Source organism: Gouania willdenowi, chromosome 6, assembly GCF_900634775.1.
Source record: "Gouania willdenowi chromosome 6, fGouWil2.1, whole genome shotgun sequence".
Classification (NCBI taxonomy): domain Eukaryota; kingdom Metazoa; phylum Chordata; class Actinopteri; order Blenniiformes; family Gobiesocidae; genus Gouania; species Gouania willdenowi.
The window spans coordinates 425,022-444,136 of record NC_041049.1 but is presented as its reverse complement, the minus strand read 5'-3'; the positions used below and the strand labels follow the sequence as shown (position 1 = coordinate 444,136).

At 41.6% G+C, this 19,115-nt stretch overlaps 1 protein-coding gene across 2 annotated transcripts; it reads left to right on the top strand.

Annotated features, from left to right (window-relative positions):
- The first annotated feature begins 106 nt into the window (after positions 1-106).
- braf (B-Raf proto-oncogene, serine/threonine kinase) lies at positions 107-18,393 on the top strand. 2 transcript variants are annotated; one of them, XM_028450943.1, is made up of 20 exons: positions 107-312; positions 3,316-3,417; positions 4,432-4,677; positions 4,769-4,872; positions 5,266-5,368; positions 5,451-5,599; positions 7,584-7,703; positions 10,671-10,830; positions 10,932-10,971; positions 12,359-12,478; positions 13,029-13,165; positions 13,271-13,388; positions 13,510-13,594; positions 14,963-15,139; positions 15,210-15,256; positions 15,357-15,475; positions 16,765-16,896; positions 17,068-17,202; positions 17,446-17,599; positions 17,684-18,393. In XM_028450943.1, the coding sequence occupies exons 1-20, from the start codon at positions 157-159 to the stop codon at positions 17,704-17,706; spliced, it is 2,427 nt and encodes an 808-aa protein (XP_028306744.1). In that variant the 5' UTR covers positions 107-156; the 3' UTR covers positions 17,707-18,393. The 2 variants fall into 2 exon arrangements, with proteins under 2 accessions (XP_028306744.1, XP_028306745.1); XM_028450944.1 differs by lacking the exon at positions 12,359-12,478.
- The last annotated feature ends 722 nt before the right edge of the window (positions 18,394-19,115 follow it).

The window sequence follows — 19,115 nt, the reverse complement described above, 5'->3', positions numbered from 1 at the left end:
GAGGGTTAAGAAAACGGACCTCCATCCATCCATCCATCCATCCATCCATCCATCCTCTCTCGCCCCCTCTCCCCGTCTCTCTGTCGCCCTCTCCCGGCCTGCTTCAGCCCAGTGTCGGTGACTCTATTATTGCCGCTGAGTCTGAGGCAGTTTAAAATGGCGGCGTTGAGCAGCGCCGAGTCTCCGCCGCCCGTCTTTAACGGAGACACAGCGGAGCGGGAGCCGGGCACGGAGCGGGGCCTGGAGGAGCTGGGAGCCGGGCTGGAGGAGCCCTGCCCGCCGGGGATCCCCGGAGGCCCACAGGAGGAGGAGGTAAGCTGGCCCCGCTGCTCCGAGGGGCTAATTGGATGGAAACGGTGGGAAACACCGGCCGTGGAGCTACATAAGAGCGGGCAGAGCGGGGCTCAGAGGCCGGGAATAGGAGCCCAGAGGCCGGGTAGGCGGCGGAGTCGGGGCGGTGCTCCGGAGCTCAGAGCCCGGATCAATGCGACACAGTGATGAGCTGCTTTATACTGGGCCTGGATCACACACACACACACACACACCGCAGTGTGGTGTTGCATGTTCTCCTGCTGCTGGAGTGATGGAGGTGATGATGATGATGATGATGAAGATGAAGGTCTGGAGTCGTGCTCAGGATCTTTGGGGGGTGTCCGTGCACGCGCACACGCACAGTGTCAGGTCAAAGGAGTCTGTGTGTGTCTGCAGTGATCCTCTGATCGATCAATAATATCTATATTATTGATCGATTGACTGATATCTGCAGAGGAAAGAGTTCATAACCTCCCTACTACTACTACTACTACTATTATTATTATTATCATCATTATTGTTATTGGGTTGATGTAGAGAACCGTCTTTAGTTAGTGGATTACATCATAATAATAATATAATAATGATGAAGGTCAGAGGTCAGCCCCATGTCTCCATCTGTAGGTGAAACATCACCTGCAGCTGTGGGTCAAAGGTTCCTGATAGAACGACCACAGTAACTAAAGATGGATGAGAATCAGATCTAATGAGAACCTGAACAAACACAAACAGATAAATGATCCTCAGCAGGGCCACGTTAGGCCACGCCCACTTGTCACTAACATAATGTACCTGTCATTATGGAATAACAACATTCATATTTACTGAACATCAACACGAACTGTAATGCAAATCAAAATATGAATAAAGACAAAGAAGAAGAACTCAACCACATAAATAATAATAAAGTAAACATGGATCAATTAATGTGATCAATGAACAATTGTGGGATTGTTAATCATTAATCAGAGTTAATTCATCAGTTACATGTTAGAGCTCAACTATTGACTGATGTTCATTGATCAGTGATGACTATGATCAGCTCCAGTGTAAATGTTGAACCGTTGGTCACATGACTGCAGGACAGTAAGTTAGCATGTAGCGCTTAGTTTGATTGGATTGGATGATGATGGTGAAGTGTTGACTCTTTGGGCTCATTTTGCACTTTTTTTTCCTTTTACTCCAAACAACATGGAACCTTTCTTATTTCTTTAGTCCTCAGTATACCCATAACACTGATGCACCTCAATGCTAAACATCTAATATGTAGCAGTTTTATTTTATTTATTTTTATTTATTCAGTTCATTTCCGACATGGTTAGCACCTTAATGCTAACATGTAGCATCTAGCACCTCAGTGCTAACATGTAGCATCTAGCACCTCAATGCTAACATGTAGCAGCTAGCACTTCTAATATGTAGCATCTAGCACCTCAATGATAACATGTAGCAGCTAGCACCTCTAATATGTAGCAGTTAGCACCTTAATGCTAACATGTAGCATCTTAATGCTAACATGTAACAGCTAGCACCTCTAATATGTAGCAGCTAGCACCTTAATGCTAACATGTAGCATCTTAATGCTAGCATGTAGCATCTTAATGCTTCCATGTAACATCTTAATGATTACATGTAACATCTTAATGCTAACATGTAGCAGCTAGCACCTCAATGCTAACATGTAGCAGCTAGCACCTCAATGATAACATGTAGCAGCTAACATCTCAATGCCAACATGTAGCACCTAATATCTCAATGCTAACATGTAGCGGCTAACATCTCAATGCTAACATGTAGCGGCTAGCAGCTCAATGCTGACATGTGTCGGCTAACATCTCAATGCTGACATGTAGCGGCTAGCAGCTCAATGCTAACATGTAGCAGCTAGCATCTCATTGTTAACATGTAGCAGCTAGCACCTCAATGCTAACATGTAGCAGTTAGCACCTTAATGCTAACATGTAGCATCTTAATGCTAACATGTAGCATCTTAATGCTTCCATGTAACATCTTAATGATTACATGTAACATCTTAATGCTAACATGTAGCAGCTAGCACCTCAATGATAACATGTAGCAGCTAGCACCTCAATGATAACATGTAGCAGCGAGCACCTCAATGCTAACATGTAGCAGCTAGCACCTCAATGCTAACATGTAGCAGCTAACATCTCAATGCTAACATGTAGCACCTAATATCTCAATGCTAACATGTGGCACCTAATATCTCAATGCTGACATGTAGCGGCTAACATCTCAATGCTGACATGTATCGGCTAACATCTCAATGCTGACATGTAGCGGCTAGCAGCTCAATGCTAACATGTAGCAGCTAGCATCTCATTGTTAACATGTAGCAGCTAGCACCTCAATGCTAACATGTAGCAGCTAGCACCTCAATGTTAATATGTAGCAGCTAGCACCTCAATCCTAACATGTAGCAGTTAGCACCTCAATGGTAGCATGTAGCAGCTAACATCTCAATGCTAACATGTAGCGGCTAGCAGCTCAATGCTAAACATGTAGCGGCTATCATCTCAATGCTAACATGTAGCAGCTAGCACCTCAATGCTAACATGTAGCAGTTAGCACCTCAATGCTAGCAAGTAGCAGCTGACATCTCAATGCTAACATGTAGCGGCTAGCACCTCAATGCTAACATGTAGCGGCTAGCACCTCAATGCTAACATGTAGCAGCTAGCACCTCAATGCTAACATGTAGCAGCTATTACATCAATGCTAACATGTAGCAGCTATTACATCAATGCTAACATGTAGCAGCTAACACCTCAATGCAGTAAGTTCATGTTCTCTTTTTTTAATATGTTAAGGCCACCCGTTCACAGACAGATAATGCTGACAGACAGACGGCTAATGCTGACAGACAGACGGCTAATGCTGACAGACAGATGGCTAATGCTGACAGACAGACGGCTAATGCTGACTGTGAATGGGTGTGACCTTTGACCTCCTGCTCACAGGCTGTTTCTTCTTCTCTTCCAGATCTGGAACATAAAGCAGATGATTAAGCTGACACAGGAACACTTGGAGGCTCTTCTGGACAAGTTTGGAGGAGAACACAACCCCCCTTCCATCTACCTGGAGGTAACTCTACTCTGAGCCTGCTCGCTCTGCCTGCTCCACGTCTGCGTAGCCCTGCCTGTGACGTTAACGGTGCTGTGATAAACACAAGCACTTCATTATGAACATGGACGTAACCAGATAACGTTCCTCGTTAACCCTTAAAGAATAAATAAGTGTGTGTGTGTGTGTGTGTGTGTGTGTGTGTGTGTGTGTGTGTGTGTGTGTGTGTGTGTGTGTGTGTGTGTGTGTGTGTGTGTGTGTGTGTGTGAACTCTACATTATGTCTAAACTGTTAAACTTTGCTCTTTATTACTTCAGTGTTCTCTTACATGTTTGTTTACATAAATTAAAATAATAGTTATTACTTTAATAACTAGCTATAACCAGGAGTGTTTGTGTAACACTAGATAAATATTTTTCTTTTTTATTGTTTATGGACCAAACAGAAAATAAAGAACTTTCCTATTGAAACTACATTGTAGTGATTTGTCTACATAAATATTGCTATTTCTAATAATTCACAATGTAAAGGACTCATACTAACAGTATGTATGATACCCAGCTCTAATGCCTACACTATGATACAAAAAATGAACGTCTGTAGCAGCTTTAAGACTCTACAATTAATTTATGAGTTATTTATTTATTTTCACCTCATCACTTTTCACCATGTCTCAGATGTTGATTCATCACCTCTTTGAGCTTTTCATAAAGCAGCAGATGATACACGATACACACTAAACACAAAGGGCCGTGCTAATGCTAATGCTAAATTATATATAAATATTAATATCATGTACGTGTAATGGTCTAAATCAGCTGTTCAACCATAGAGCTCTGGAACTATTTGTTATCTTATCGTTAAAACTCTGACTTTGAAAATCTTTAATGAAGCTACAGTATTGGACAGAGATGATTAGGGGCGGGGTCATTTTACTCTGGTTTTGTTTTTTTTGGAGTCAGTTTGTGCGTTTGCTGTCGCTGTGTGCTGCGGGCGGAGTCACAGCTGATGTCCCTCCCACTCCCCCCTACACAGGCCTATGAGGAGTACACCAGTAAGCTGGACGCTCTGCAGCAGAGGGAGCAGCAGCTGCTGGAGGCCCTGGGCTCCGGGGGGCCTGACCTGTCCTGCTCCCCCGTAGCAGCCCTGCTGGAGGCCAAGGGGGCGGGGCCTAACACTCTGAGCGTCCTGCAGACGCCGTTGGATGGAGGACGTGTCAACCCTCGCTCCCCTCAGAAGCCCATCGTCAGAGTGTTCCTGCCCAACAAGCAGAGGACGGTGGTACGTACCACGTTATCTCTGACCTGTGTGACTGAGTACCGTCTTATCGGTGTCTGTGATGCCTTCACTGACTGTTCCGTGCTGCCTTCAGGTACCAGCTCGCTGTGGGATGACAGTCAGAGACTCATTAAAGAAAGCCCTGATGATGCGCGGACTGATCCCAGAGTGCTGTGCAGTTTATCGAATACAGGACGGGTACGTCCTTCTCTACACATTTATCTCTCTATACAAACTTTATCGTCTTAGTACAAATATAGATCTGTTAATTTATTTTGATCCTTCCATAGATTCATCAATTCATACTCATTTATGCTGTAATATGATACAATAAACTTCTATAATTTATACCTATTCATCCTTTTCTACTCATTTGTCCCTGATTACACAGGATTTAATTTCCCAGTTTGTTTTCTCACTGATGCACAAATTCAAACCATGAAGAGTCTGAATAAATAACATAATAATAATAATCATATTTTACGCTCCTATACGTGAAATGCCCCACTCATCACTGCCTCTCTACACACACACTGATCCACACACACACACACACACACACTGATTTACACACACACTGATCTGTTTCAGAGAGAAGAAGCCCATTGGCTGGGACACAGACATCTCATGGCTGACGGGGGAGGAGCTACACGTGGAAGTTCTGGAGAACGTCCCACTGACCACACATAATTTTGTGCGTACACACACACACACACACACGTCACTCGCTGCTGTACACTCACTTGTGTGTGTGTGTGTGTGTGTGTGTGTCTCAGGTGAGGAAGACCTTCTTCACGCTGGCGTTCTGTGACTTCTGTAGAAAGCTGCTGTTTCAGGGTTTCCGTTGTCAGACGTGTGGTTATAAGTTCCATCAACGCTGCAGCACTGAGGTTCCTCTGATGTGTGTGAACTATGACCAGCTGGAGTGAGTTCACACACACACACACACACACACTATAACATTTTTCAATTACAATTGCGTCTTTAATTATCCACATTCAATTAAAACTAATAATTTATAATAATAATAATAATAATTAATTAATAATTATATTGTTTTTCTAATTAAGATGATTATTTTCCCCTGGAAGTCAATTATAATTACGTTCTTAATTACAATTAATCACAATTACTGATCCTTTAATAAATAACCCTTATTAAATGTAAATTTCCACTAGTGTTAGCTTTTTGTTAGCATCTCTAATGCTAACGGGTCAGTTTGACTCATGACTATAATCAGCTGTAACATACACTAATAAATAAGAATGTAAAGATAAATCGTGAGTTAAAAATCAATTTAAATGTGTTCACATTGATTTTCCTTTCTTTTCTTTTCTTTTGGCGTCTCCAAGACAAAATGAAAGAAATGATAAATAAAGAATATTTAAAGGTCAAACAAGAGAGAGAGAGAGAATAAAAGCCATAGTTTGTTTATAATAATTCTTTGATATGAGATTTGTTTTAAAGTCCAATTGTTAAAGCACAAAATACATTTTCAGTTGCATTTTTAAAAAGAAAAGGAACTATTATGTAGTTTAGCATAGTTTACTGTAGAGCCAGAATTTACACGAATAGACTTCTTCTTCATGTGTATTATTTATTTATTTATTTCATTCAGGATTTATTTTTATTAAATTGCATTGTTTTGCATAATTTATCAAGGGATTATTTTGACAATGAAAGATAATAGAAAATAGTACAGTATTAATATTTTTATTTTCGAAGAAAATAAATTAATATTTTTCAGTCATCATCTGTCTACAGTCTCATTTTGTGAACCCAGTATCGTGAATCGAATCGTTGAGTGAATCATTACATCCCTACTAATAAATATGATCTATCATCCATTGGTTACTTTGTTAGGATTCCTTATCAACTTTTATTATTTATTATTTATTTGGCGATATATCACGATATTACGTTGTGCGATTCTCGGATCAATATAAAATGCATCTATATCAATTATTTATTTTTAACCAGTAAAGTGTTTTCTACTGTAGCAGACATTATACAGTAAGTACATAAAGAAGAGCTGAAACCTGGGCATGTTGATCAGACTGTGTTTTTCAATAAAATCTAAAAATAAAGAACTAACTTTCTGTATTTATTTATTGTTTTAGACATAAACCTCAGTTATGTTACACTAAAGTCAAAGTTGGTTTAAAAACCACGTTATTTTTTATTTTAACTTGTTGGCACATGTCATGTTAAAGCCAATGTTTGGAGTGTAAAATATGCCAATAAAATATATTTCATACATAATGTTCTCATGAAGGTGTAGACATTTGCAGATTAGTTGTTTCTTAAGTTATTAATAAAAAATAAAACATTGCAATAATTGCCTTATACTTTAATATCGTATGTATCAGGATATGAATCATTTCACCAGATACCAGGCAATACACACCCCTAATATTTATAGTGTTTCTGTTACACATAGATTTATATTTACATAAAAATATAATGATCTGAAACATATTTTAATAATTAACTGTAACATGGTTCAACAGGTTTGTGTTTAATTAAATTGTAATTGACAGTGTTTATAGAATTTCCATAACAATTACAGTCAATTATCTAACAATTCAATTATAATTACAACAGCAACATATTTTTAAAATGATAATTATAATTACATCATAATTTTAATTAATTATCAATTATGCAGTTACAATTATAATTGACCCCAACTCTGATAAACACACATTTATGTACAGTATGTATGTTTGTATAGTTGATAGTGTGTGTGTGTGTGTGTGTGTGTGTGTGTGTGTGTGTGTGTGTGTGTGTGTGTGTGTGTGTGTGTGTGTGTGTGTGTGTGTGTGTGTGTGTGTGTGTGTGTGTGTGTGTGTGTGTGTGTGTGTGTGTGTGTGTGTGTGTGTGTGTGTGTGTGTGTGTGTGCATCACAGCCTCCTGCTGGTGTCCAAGTTCTTCGAGCACCATCCGTTCACCCAGGAGGAGGTCTCCTCAGAGGGAACCACTCCAGTGTCTGAGGCGTGTCCTCCTCTGCCCCCCTCTGACTCCACAGGGTGAGAACCACTCCAACAATCATTCAATAATTTGATAACAAATATGTTTTTGTATTAAAATAAAAAATATCAGAACATTCCAGAGAAATATAAACTAAACAGTGTAAAATATTTATAATATCTGTGGATATCATGAAATAAACAGAACAACTGATGAAGATGATGAATTTAGTCTGAAATAGTTTTTCTACATAACAGTTGATAAGTTGGGTCAGACGATGCTATCTGTAGCAGCGCTTCTAGCCCCGCCCACATCCTCTACCACAGAGTGGTCGACTGTCACTACAATCATTTATCACTGACTTTGTTCATTTGTCACTCATGGATTTATTATTGGTTCTGAACCCTGTCTGAGTGTCAGTGTGGATTGGAGACACTGTCTGCTCCACCATTGTCCCTGTTAGCTGCTACATGTTAGCATTGATGTGCTAGCTGCTACATGTTAGCATTGATGCTAGCTGCTACATGTTAGCATTGAGGTGCTAGCTGTTACATGTTAGCATTGAGGTGTTAGCTGCTACATGTTAGCATTGAGGATTGAGCTGCTACATGTTAGCATTGAGGTGTTAGCTGTTACATGTTAGCATTGAGGATTTAGCTGTTACATGTTAGCATTGAGGTCTTAGCTGCTACATGTTAGCATTGAGGTGCTAGCTGCTACATGTTAGCATTGAGGTGCTAGCTGTTACATGTTAGCATTTAGGTGTTAACTGCTACATGTTAGCATTGAGGTGCTAGCTGTTACATGTTAGCATTGAGGTGTCAGCTGTTTTATGTTAGCATTGAGGTGTTAGCTGCTACATGTTAGCATTGACGTTTTAGCTGCTACATGTTAGCATTGAGGTGCTAGCTGCTACATGTTAGCATTGAGGTGCTAGCTGCTACATGTTAGCATTGATGTGATAGCTGCTATATATTAGCATTGAGGTGATAGCTGCTATATATTAGCATTGAGGTGTTAGTTGCTATATGTTTGCATTGAGGTGATAGCTGCTACATGCTAGCATTGAGGTATTAGCTGCTACATGCTAGCATTGAGGTATTAGCTGCTACATGTTAGTATTGAGGTGCTAGCTGCTACATGTTAGCATTGAGGTGCTAGCTGCTACATGTTAGCATTGATATGATAGCTGGTACATGTTAGCATTGAGGTGCTAGCTGCTACATGTTAGTGTTGAGGTGTTAGCTGTTACATGTTAGCATTTAGGTGTTTAGCTGTTACATGTTCGCATTGAGATGCTAGCTGCTACATGTTAGCATTAAGGTGTTCGCTGCTACATGTTAGCATTGAGGTGTTAGCTGCTACATGTTAGCATTGAGGTGCTAGCTGCTACATGTTAGCATTGAGGTGTTAGCTGCTACATGTTAACATTGAGGTGTTAGCTGTTACATGTTAGCATTGAGGTGTTAGCTGCTACATGTTAGCATTGAGCTGCTAGCTGTTACATGGTAGCACTGAGCTGCTAGCTGCTACATGTTAGCATTGAGATATTAGCTGCTACATGTTAGCATTGGGCTGCTAGCTGCTACATGTTAGCATTGAGATGTTAGCTGTTACATGTTAGCATTGAGTTGTTAGCTGCTACATGTTAGCAACAAGATGCTAGCTGCTACATGTTAGCATTGAGGTGTTAGCTGCTACATGTTAGCATTGAGGTGCTAGCTGCTACATGCTAGCATTGAGGTGTTAGCTGCTACATGTTAGTATTGAGATGTTAGCTGCTACATGTTAGCACTGAGGTGTTAGCTGCAACATGTTAGCATTGAGGTGCTAGCTGCTACATGTTAGCATTGAGGTATTAGCTGCTACATATTAGTATTGAGGTGCTAGCTGCTACATGTTAGCATTGAGGTGTTAGCTGCTACATGTTAGCATTGAGCTGCTAGCTGTTACATGTTAGCATTGAGATGTTAGCTGCTACATATTAGCATTGGGCTGCTAGCTGCTACATGTTAGCATTGAGATGTTAGCTGCTACAGGTTAGCATTGAGATGTTAGCTGCTACATGTTAGCAATGAGATGCTAGCTGCTACATGTTTGCTTTGAGATGTTAGCTGTTACATGTTTGCAACGAGATGCTAGCTGCTACATGTTAGCATTGAGATGTTAGCTGCTGCATGTTAGCAATGAGATGTTAGCTGCTATATGTTAGCATTGAGATGTTAGCTGCTACATGTTAGCAACGAGATGCTAGCTGTTACATGTTAGCATTGAGGTGTTAGCTGCTACATGTTAGCATTGAGGTTTTAGCTGCTACATGTTAGCATTGAGGTGCTAGCTGCTACATGTTAGCATTGATGTGATAGCTGCTATATATTAGCATTGAGGTGTTAGCTGCTACATGTTAGCAACAAGATGCTAGCTGCTACATGTTAGCATTGAGATGCTAGCTGCTACATGTTAGCAACGAGATGCTAGCTGCTACATGTTAGCATTGAGATGTTAGCTGCTACATGTTAGCAATGAGATGCTTGCTGCTACATGTTAGCATTGATATGCTAGCTGCTACATGTTAGCATTGAGGTACTAGCTGCTACATGTTCGCATTGAGATGCTAGCTGCTACATGTTAGCATTGAGGTGCTAGCTGCTACATGTTCGCATTGAGATGCTAGCTGAGGCTGGGCTTTAGTTTTTCATCCAGTGTTTTTATTTAAACTAATATTAATGCCCATGAAGCACAGTAATGACGTCTCCTCTGGTTCTCCTGTTTCCTGTGTTGTGGTCTGTGCATCAGTATTATGGTATACCAGGAACACGTGAAATGAGAACGGTTCTACGCTGTTTGGAGTCCAAAAAAAGTGATTAAATGCTTTTTTGTGAGTTATTCTTCTGTAATTAATGAATCTCAATTAACGCAATAAAGTCCCAGCACTAAAAATGACACATCTTGTTCTAACAATAGTAAGGAATTATTTAACTGTGATGTCAGTGAGACACTGACCCTGTCCTCCTGTCCGTCCTCAGGTCTCTATGTCACTCCTCCATGTCTCCGTCAAAGTCCATTCCCATCCCTCCCAGTTTTCGTCCCAGTGAGGAGGACCACAGAAACCAGTTTGGTCAGAGGGACCGATCGTCATCAGCGCCCAACGTGCACATCAACACCATCGAGCCTGTGAACATTGACGTGAGTGCTTCCTGTTTGATGAACAAGGCCTTATCTAATGTGCAGAGGAGGAGGAGGAGGAGGAGGAGGAGGATGATGATGATGATGATTATATGTTTCAGGACCTGATTCGGGATCAGGGCCTGCAGCGCTCTGATGGAGGTGAGAACAGACACACGGCACTGTGCAGCGTGTCCCCGCCATCCTGCGTCTGCGTGTGTCTGTCTGTGTCTGTGTGTGTGTGTGTGTGTGTGTGTGTGTGTGTGTGTGTGTGTGTGTGCGTGTGTGTGTGTGTGTGTGTGTCTGTGTGTGTGTGCGTGTGTGTGTGTGTGTGTCTGTGTGTGTGAGGTAACTACTCTGTACTTTAGCTCAGTCCAGTTCTAATAACTATAATCTTTAATAGTTTGTACGTACAGAGTGGACCTGAGGAGGACCCTCACAAGTTACACTTTTAGCTCCGCCCCCTTTGAAGAATGAAACATTGGGTTGAAAATGTAATCTTTATTGATAAAAGTAACTCTTTTTCTCATAAAAATACACAAAATGTGCATCCACGTCTTTTAGAACAGGAATAATAAAAAATATCTTTCTATATTTCACGTTAAGGCCAAAGTCGATCTGAGCTGCTTTCAGTACAAATATGTTGTTGTTTTTAGGGCCGATACTGATTGATAGTCACCATGGAAACCGATAACTGATATTGATTTACTGTCATAATTTAGAAGAACATCGCTGGGATTACACTGAAAACACTTTATGTTGAATTGTTTTTGTACAAAATACCTTAAAATACCTTAAAGTTTTGTAAAATAAACTATGGCACAAATGTTATTATCATATAAAAACTCAAATTATAGAGATCTCTTCTTAAAATTCACTTAAACAAATCAATAAAAAGGATTCCTGAGTTTTTATCCAATCACAGAGCAGTCCTCTCCTCTGTGTAATAAGTAATAGACTTTATGTATAGAGTGCTTTTTACAGACAGAGGTCACACAGTGTTTACAGTGAAATAAAAAACACAATCATAAAAGCAGATCTATTGGCTCTGTTAAAAACAAGTCTTAGCTGCTTTTTTTAAGTCTCCACAGAATCCAGGCAGCGTGAGGACAGAGGACGTTCATTCCTCTGGTTACGTTCCAGGAACCATGAGAAGGTTTTCATCCATGAAGCTCCTGAAAGTCAGGACCAGAATTTAAAGTTCACTCTGAAGGCAACAGGAAGTCAGTGTAGAGACCAGCAGTAATGTGGTCTGTGCTGATGGTGGGGGTCAGAGTTTAGAACATACAGTAGGTGGGTCAGCAGGTAGTTACAGTAGTCCAACCACAACAACACAAAATAATTATATTATACAGCTGAAAAAAACGTTCTAGCCAATCAGTGAGGGCCGTAGGTACATTCTTTAAATAAACTTATTTTATCAGCGATAAACGATATTATTGGCCGTGCGATGATTGGTCAATCCCACACACAGCTGTGATTGGTGGGATAGGTGGGCAGGGGCCGGGTGAGTATCAGTGATGTGTGTCTGTCTCTCTCTGCCCTGCAGCCCCCCCGCCTCACCCTGCCCGCCCCCTGAGGAAGCAGCGAGCGCGGACCTCCAGCCCCCTCCTTTACTCCTTCCCCAATGACATAGTGTTTGATTTTGAACCCGAGCCCGTGTTTGGAGGTAGTTTTTAGGCATCTGTGTGTGTTCCTGTGTCCCCCCCCATCCTCACCTTCTCACACACACCCCCATCCTACACCTCACCCCTTCCCCTGTGTGTGCCCCCCACCACTGTGTGCTCTCTCACACACACACACACACACACACACACTGGCTCTGCTTTCTCAGCCCATTATTAATACATTAATACAAATACAGTGTCATCAGCTAACATAGACACCAGTTTAAACACAACACCTTTAATCACCTCTATCACTCTGTTTAAATATAGACTGTTGACATCCCTACAGATCTACATTTATACATCTACACTTATAGATACACATTCATACATCTATAATTAGAGATCTGCATATGATCTACATATGCAGATCTACATTTATAGATACACAGTGTAGTACAAAATGTGATGAGTTTTAGATCTTTGATAAACTGCAAAGTCTGATGTCACCTGCATGTCACACACACACACATACACACACACACACACACACACACACACACAGAGACACACACAGCCTCTGAGCACATGTGCCTTGCGTCTCGTCTGCAGGCTCCACGGCCGGCCTCTCGGCCACGCCCCCTGCCTCCCTGCCCGGCTCTCTGAGCAGCGTGAAGGTCCCACAGAAGTCCCCGTGTCCTCAGAGGGAGAGGAAGTCCTCGTCCTCGTCAGAAGACAGAAACAAGATGGTGAGATGATGGACACCAACCTGGCAACGCAGGGTGCTGGGCTCTATCCCCTCTGTAAGGAGGTTCACATGAAATAAAGTGTGTGTGCGTGTGTGTGTGTGTCAGAAAACTCTGGGCAGGAGAGACTCCAGTGATGACTGGGAGATCCCTGAGGGTCAGATCTCTCTGGGTCAGAGGATCGGCTCTGGATCCTTTGGGACGGTGTTTAAGGGAAAATGGCACGGTGAGAGAAACTCTGAGACTTCCTCTAACACCAGGAAACACTCGCCTGACACACACTATGGTGGATGGATGGTTGGATGATAGATGGATGATGGATGTAACCACACTGGTCCTTCCTGTAGGTGACGTCGCAGTGAAGATGTTGAACGTTACGGCTCCGACTCCACAACAGCTCCAGGCGTTTAAGAATGAAGTAGGAGTGCTGAGGTTAGACACACACACACACACACACACATACACAGACTGAAGGTATTTTTCTGTTGCACAATGTTTAGTTTTCAGTGTTTCTTCTTTACAAATAATGTAACTTTTATCACAGTGTTATCATCTGAAAAAGGAGCCATGTCATTGTTTTTGTTGTTTTGTGTATTTTTCTGTAATTTAGAATGTTTTTGTTTTCATTAAGGACTCTATTCTACCATGTGCATAAGTCCAACAAACCACACAGCTGTTCTTTTTCTGGCTGTGTGCTATTCTCCTCCTGTACTTAAGTCAATCACTACATGCCTTCATCACAGTTACACACCTTTCAAATCTGGCTTTACGCGCATTCTCCATTGTGCGTAAGTCCTTTTCTTCTTCCGTTCTTCTAACCCTGTAATAAGTGCAGCGCCCCCATAAGGTGAAACATTATATTACACTAGAAATATGGACTTAGTTACATTTGAAGCCACACAGACTGTGTCGTGCAGCAGCAGCTGTGATCACTCAGCTGCTGCTGTGTGATTAATTAAAACTGTGACAGACACAGACTTCTGTCCACGTTGGTCACAGTGATTCAACTATTTTATGTCCAACATAAAGTCACAGTTTGATCCACTACAGAGTGAAACATGCTGTCATATGCAGATGAGGATGGAACACAAACTGTTCCCACACATATTTTAATGAGGCTCAGCTCACTTTAAACTATTTATATTTAAAACTGTGTATTATAGAAGTTAATAATTCTGTTTCACTGTAAACATCTCTCTGTATTAAAGCAGGACGTATTGGGGACGCGTTATTTCATCATATCTACATCATCTAACTCTGTCACACTTTACAGTGATGATGATGATGATGATGATGATGATGATCAAGGAGAGACATTTTAACTGTGACTCAGTCACACTACAATAATCTAATCAATAATCTGATCAAATCAACCTGTTACATTGTTTATCAATGAAGGCGTTTCAAATTAAATGTGAACTTTATCATTTTCACAGATTTCAATGATATTTACAAGCGTTGGTAAAACTTCATGTTCTGTGATTTGTAAACAGCCCAAAAAAATGACATCACTGCCTCCTTTCCTTCAGCTCGCCTTCATTCACACATACGCGCTTTTGGTCTACCTTACGCGTGGTGGGCGTGTCTGCAGCCTGGACCGAAGAATACGCGAAGGAGAAAAGTGCGTAACTGCAGGCGCGTAAAAAAGCAGAAGGGAGAATAGAACCTTAGTGCGTTTCCTTTGGGGCGTGCTGTGTTATTTCTGTCATCTGAGGAAGGTTGTGGTAAAGGTTAGATTTTGTGCAGAGCGGATGCTGTGTTTTCTACTGACACGTGTGTGTTGTGTGTGTGTGTGTGCAGGAAAACGCGTCACGTGAACATCCTGCTGTTCATGGGTTACACCACCAAGCCTCAGCTGGCCATCGTCACCCAGTGGTGTGAGGGTTCCAGCCTCTACCACCACCTGCACATCATAGAGACCAAGTTTGAGATGATCAAACTCATCGATATCGCACGGCAGACGGCCCAGGGAATGGAGTGAGTCAGCGCCACGCACACACACACCATGCCCAGCAGGAGGCGCTCTAACTCTGTTCTCTCTCCTCAGTTATCTTCACGCCAAGTCCATCATCCACAGAGACCTGAAGAGCAACAGTATCCTTTGGTGCCTGACGCCCCCTAGTGGCAGGGAGGATGGTTGAGCTCCCTGTGGTGATGCTGTAGGTCCCAGTGCTTCCTGAGCTCTGTCTCTCAGACATCTTCCTTCACGAGGACCTGACGGTGAAGATCGGGGACTTCGGTCTGGCTACGGTCAAATCTCGCTGGAGCGGCTCTCACCAGTTTGAGCAGCTTTCAGGATCCATCCTGTGGATGGTCAGTGAGTGACACGTCTGCTCTGTATGGGTCACACTAGAGATGGGCAATATAGACTAAAAAATTGTATCCTGACAATTTCTGGTATTTATCACGATAATGATTCAAATAAATAAATAATTAAAACTATTCCCAACTTAAAGTGTAAACAGGTTCTTTACATTAAATAAATGTTAATACATCAACACTAGACACTTTAAAAAAGGCTACAATATCTGCTGATTCATAGAGTTCATGAGCTAATATTTTATGGAATATATTTGTGCATATGGGTCACTCTATTAGTGTTATGTATTCAAATTATTTATTTCTTCAGTTTTAATAAAATTATTTTCTAAAAAGAGAAAAAAAATGCATGAAAAGCAAAAATATCTCCAATAGTGTTTTTATTGCTGCTGAATCTAGTTTATTTTATATCTGATAATGAGTTACATAAAGTTATGGTTAATAAATAACTATGATTTCCTATAATTAAACCAGATCAAGCTGATGATGTAATCATTCAGTATATTTATGTGTAATAATCTCAATATTACATTAGTCTAATGGGACCAGCTTTGTCTGTGAACACATGAAATATCATTAAATATATTATGTTTCACAAGTTGTGACGGATTAATAGTGACATTAATGTTATGCTGACATTTATTTCACATGACGTGTGATTGTGACACGTTAGCTTTAATCGTTCCATACCAGTGTTAAATCTGACCATTAGCTAAACAGTGGCTCTGTGGTTTTATGACAGTAAGACGTCAACTTTTTTACTGGTTTATTCCTTTTATAAAGTGGTTAGCGTTAATTAGCTCTTTGCCCAGTGTTGTGTGTTGGTGGGTTAGCTTAGTTAGCTTTAGGAGTTCCACTTCATACACGTTGCTGGTACATGTCTGTCACTGTGTTTGTGGGAACTGGATCTGGCCGAGGAACTTGGACTGGTTCACTATGTTGGGTGGTCTGGTTTTAACCAAGTAGCAGTGCGTGATGTACCGCTGTACGGCATCTTCAGATTGTGACGAGCTGAGCCATCTGTGGGCAGGAGTGGAGGGTCCGCAGTGTGCGCTCCCATGAACAAAGCTTATGGACGTTCTTGGTTAAATTGAGGAACAAATGGCCCTCGCTAAGTTCTGACATGGGAATTTATCGCTTCTATTGTAAGATGACGTATTCTTACCGGTGAGAATGTTTTTGACGATATATCGTAAACAATAACATATTGCACATTCTTAGGTCACACTGTAGCGTACATTTCTCCCTGGGTCGTTCTCTGAATGGTTGGGTGTGTCCGTCAGGCTCCAGAGGTGATCCGTCTCCAGGACAAGAACCCGTACAGCTTCCAGTCAGACGTCTACGCCTTCGGCATCGTTCTCTACGAGCTGATGTCAGGAGCTCTGCCGTACTCCAACATCAACAACAGAGACCAGGTCAGAGCTGCTCTACTCATCATCATCATGTAACCAAAATATGTGTCTTTGCTTCTGTTGTGTTGATCTGCTTCATGCTGCTTTCAGCTACAGTTGAATGAGTGAAGCTAGCGCTAACCCACTGTGTGTGCAGTGACGCTAAAGCTAAAGCTAACCCACTGTGTGTTTCAGATCATCTTCATGGTGGGTAGAGGTTATCTGTCTCCAGACCTCAGTAAGGTTCGCAGTAACTGTCCTAAAGCCATGAAGAGGCTGATGGCTGACTGTCTGAAGAAGAAGAGAGAGGAACGCCCCCTGTTCCCCCAGGTTAGACACACACCTGTTCACCACTGAGCCTCAGGAACCTCCTCATCATCATATATTATTAGTGTTATTATCATTACTGTTATTATTATTTGTATTATGATTTCTAATACTAATAATAATTAATAATTCACACAGTGATGGCAGTGGTGGTAAGCTACATTATAGCCACAGCTTTGGGCCGTACAGTCCATGTGATAAACTGGTAACCATGTGATGTGGTGACTGATTGTGGGTGTGTCTTAGATCCTAGCATCCATTGAGCTGCTAGCTCGTTCCTTACCTAAGATCCACCGCAGCGCCTCCGAGCCGTCGCTGAACCGCGCTGGCTTCCAGACGGAGGACTTCAGCCTCTACGCCTGCGCCTCGCCCAAGACGCCCATCCAGGCCGGGGGCTACGGTACGCCCCAGCTCCACTGAGCATGTGCAGTGCACGCAGCTCCCTAACGTGTGTGTGTGTGTGTGTGTGTGTGTGTGCTTCCAGCGGAGTTCTCAGCGTTTAAGTGACGCGGCGCTGAGTCCTCGTCCATCATCACCGTCTCCATCACTGACTGAATGTTACTCGACACCACCTGAAAGTCTGCAGAGACACACACGCAGAGGGGGCGGAGCAGGATCCTCCGTCTGTGGGAAACGCCTGCACGTGTGCCACCGGTGTGCTGACCAGTCTGGTCACTGAGCTGGAAGATGACCTTTGTTCTTTTTCTCATTACCTGGTGTGAAGGAGATCAGCTTTGGTGTGTGTGCTGTCAGAGGAGCTTACAGGTTCTCCTCTGTTTTTAGAGACGCACACACACACACCCCTCATCTGTCATTCCTGTGTGTGTGTCAACATGTTTCCATTTCACACATTTGGTGTGTGTGTGTGTGTTTAGGGGCGGAGTCACACAGGACATTTTGTGGTGAATCAGAGCAAAGGTTTCCTCTCCTCTGATCTCATCCCTTCTTCTTTGCTCTTCTTTTGCTTCTTCCTGTAAATGTTTGTACAAAGACTTGCGTTGCCGTTGCGTTTGCTCGGCAGCGTGGAGGAGACGCACGTGTACGTAAGACTATGGAGCCAATCAGAGCCAGCAGAGACGCAGCGTGTTTTTAGGAGCGTGTAAATACTTCAGCTGTACAATATAAAGTCGGAGCTTCATGTATTTGTTGTGAATATGAAGAACTGATATATTAAAGAAGTGCATGAAAACTGCAGCGGCTCGTTTCATTCATCACGTGTTTTACATTTAAACTTGATCTGATCTGATGGTCACATGATCAAACACCATTAATTCTACCTTAATCATCAATAAAAACCTGATTACAACTATTACAGTGTGATTGATCAGATACTTTGATACAAAGTCACGTCCAACATGATGAGTTAGGGTTAAAGGACTAGATCACATCCCACAGTGATGGACCAGGATTAGAAACAACAATCCTCTGATCATAAACCTGCTTACTGATCCATTTAATAATCATGGATCTTATTCCAGAAAACATGACTTTATTACACAGGCCAAAACATAAAGCTGAGAAAATGTTACATTTTACAGATTTAATGGCTATAAAACCAGTCATATTAAATGTAGTTAATGTGAATTTATGAGGGATTGTTGTTCAACAGGAGGTCAAATGTTACACAATATGTTTTACAAGATTAGTCTCGGAAACATCACGTTTTTTAGACTTCACTTTTGACTTTTATTCTGAAATTTACTGAACGCGTGACTTACATTATTTGTGCTCTTTGTTTAATGGATTAACTTGGTTATTTTTAGTGAAAACAGTTTGACCTTTAATAAACCTTTGAAGTCTGCATAGTTCTATTCTGTACAGTATTATTACACATTTCACCTTCAGAAATGTCACCGTTTCACAATAAACATGATTTCTCCTTAGTTACACACTCATTAGATGTGATTGATCATTCT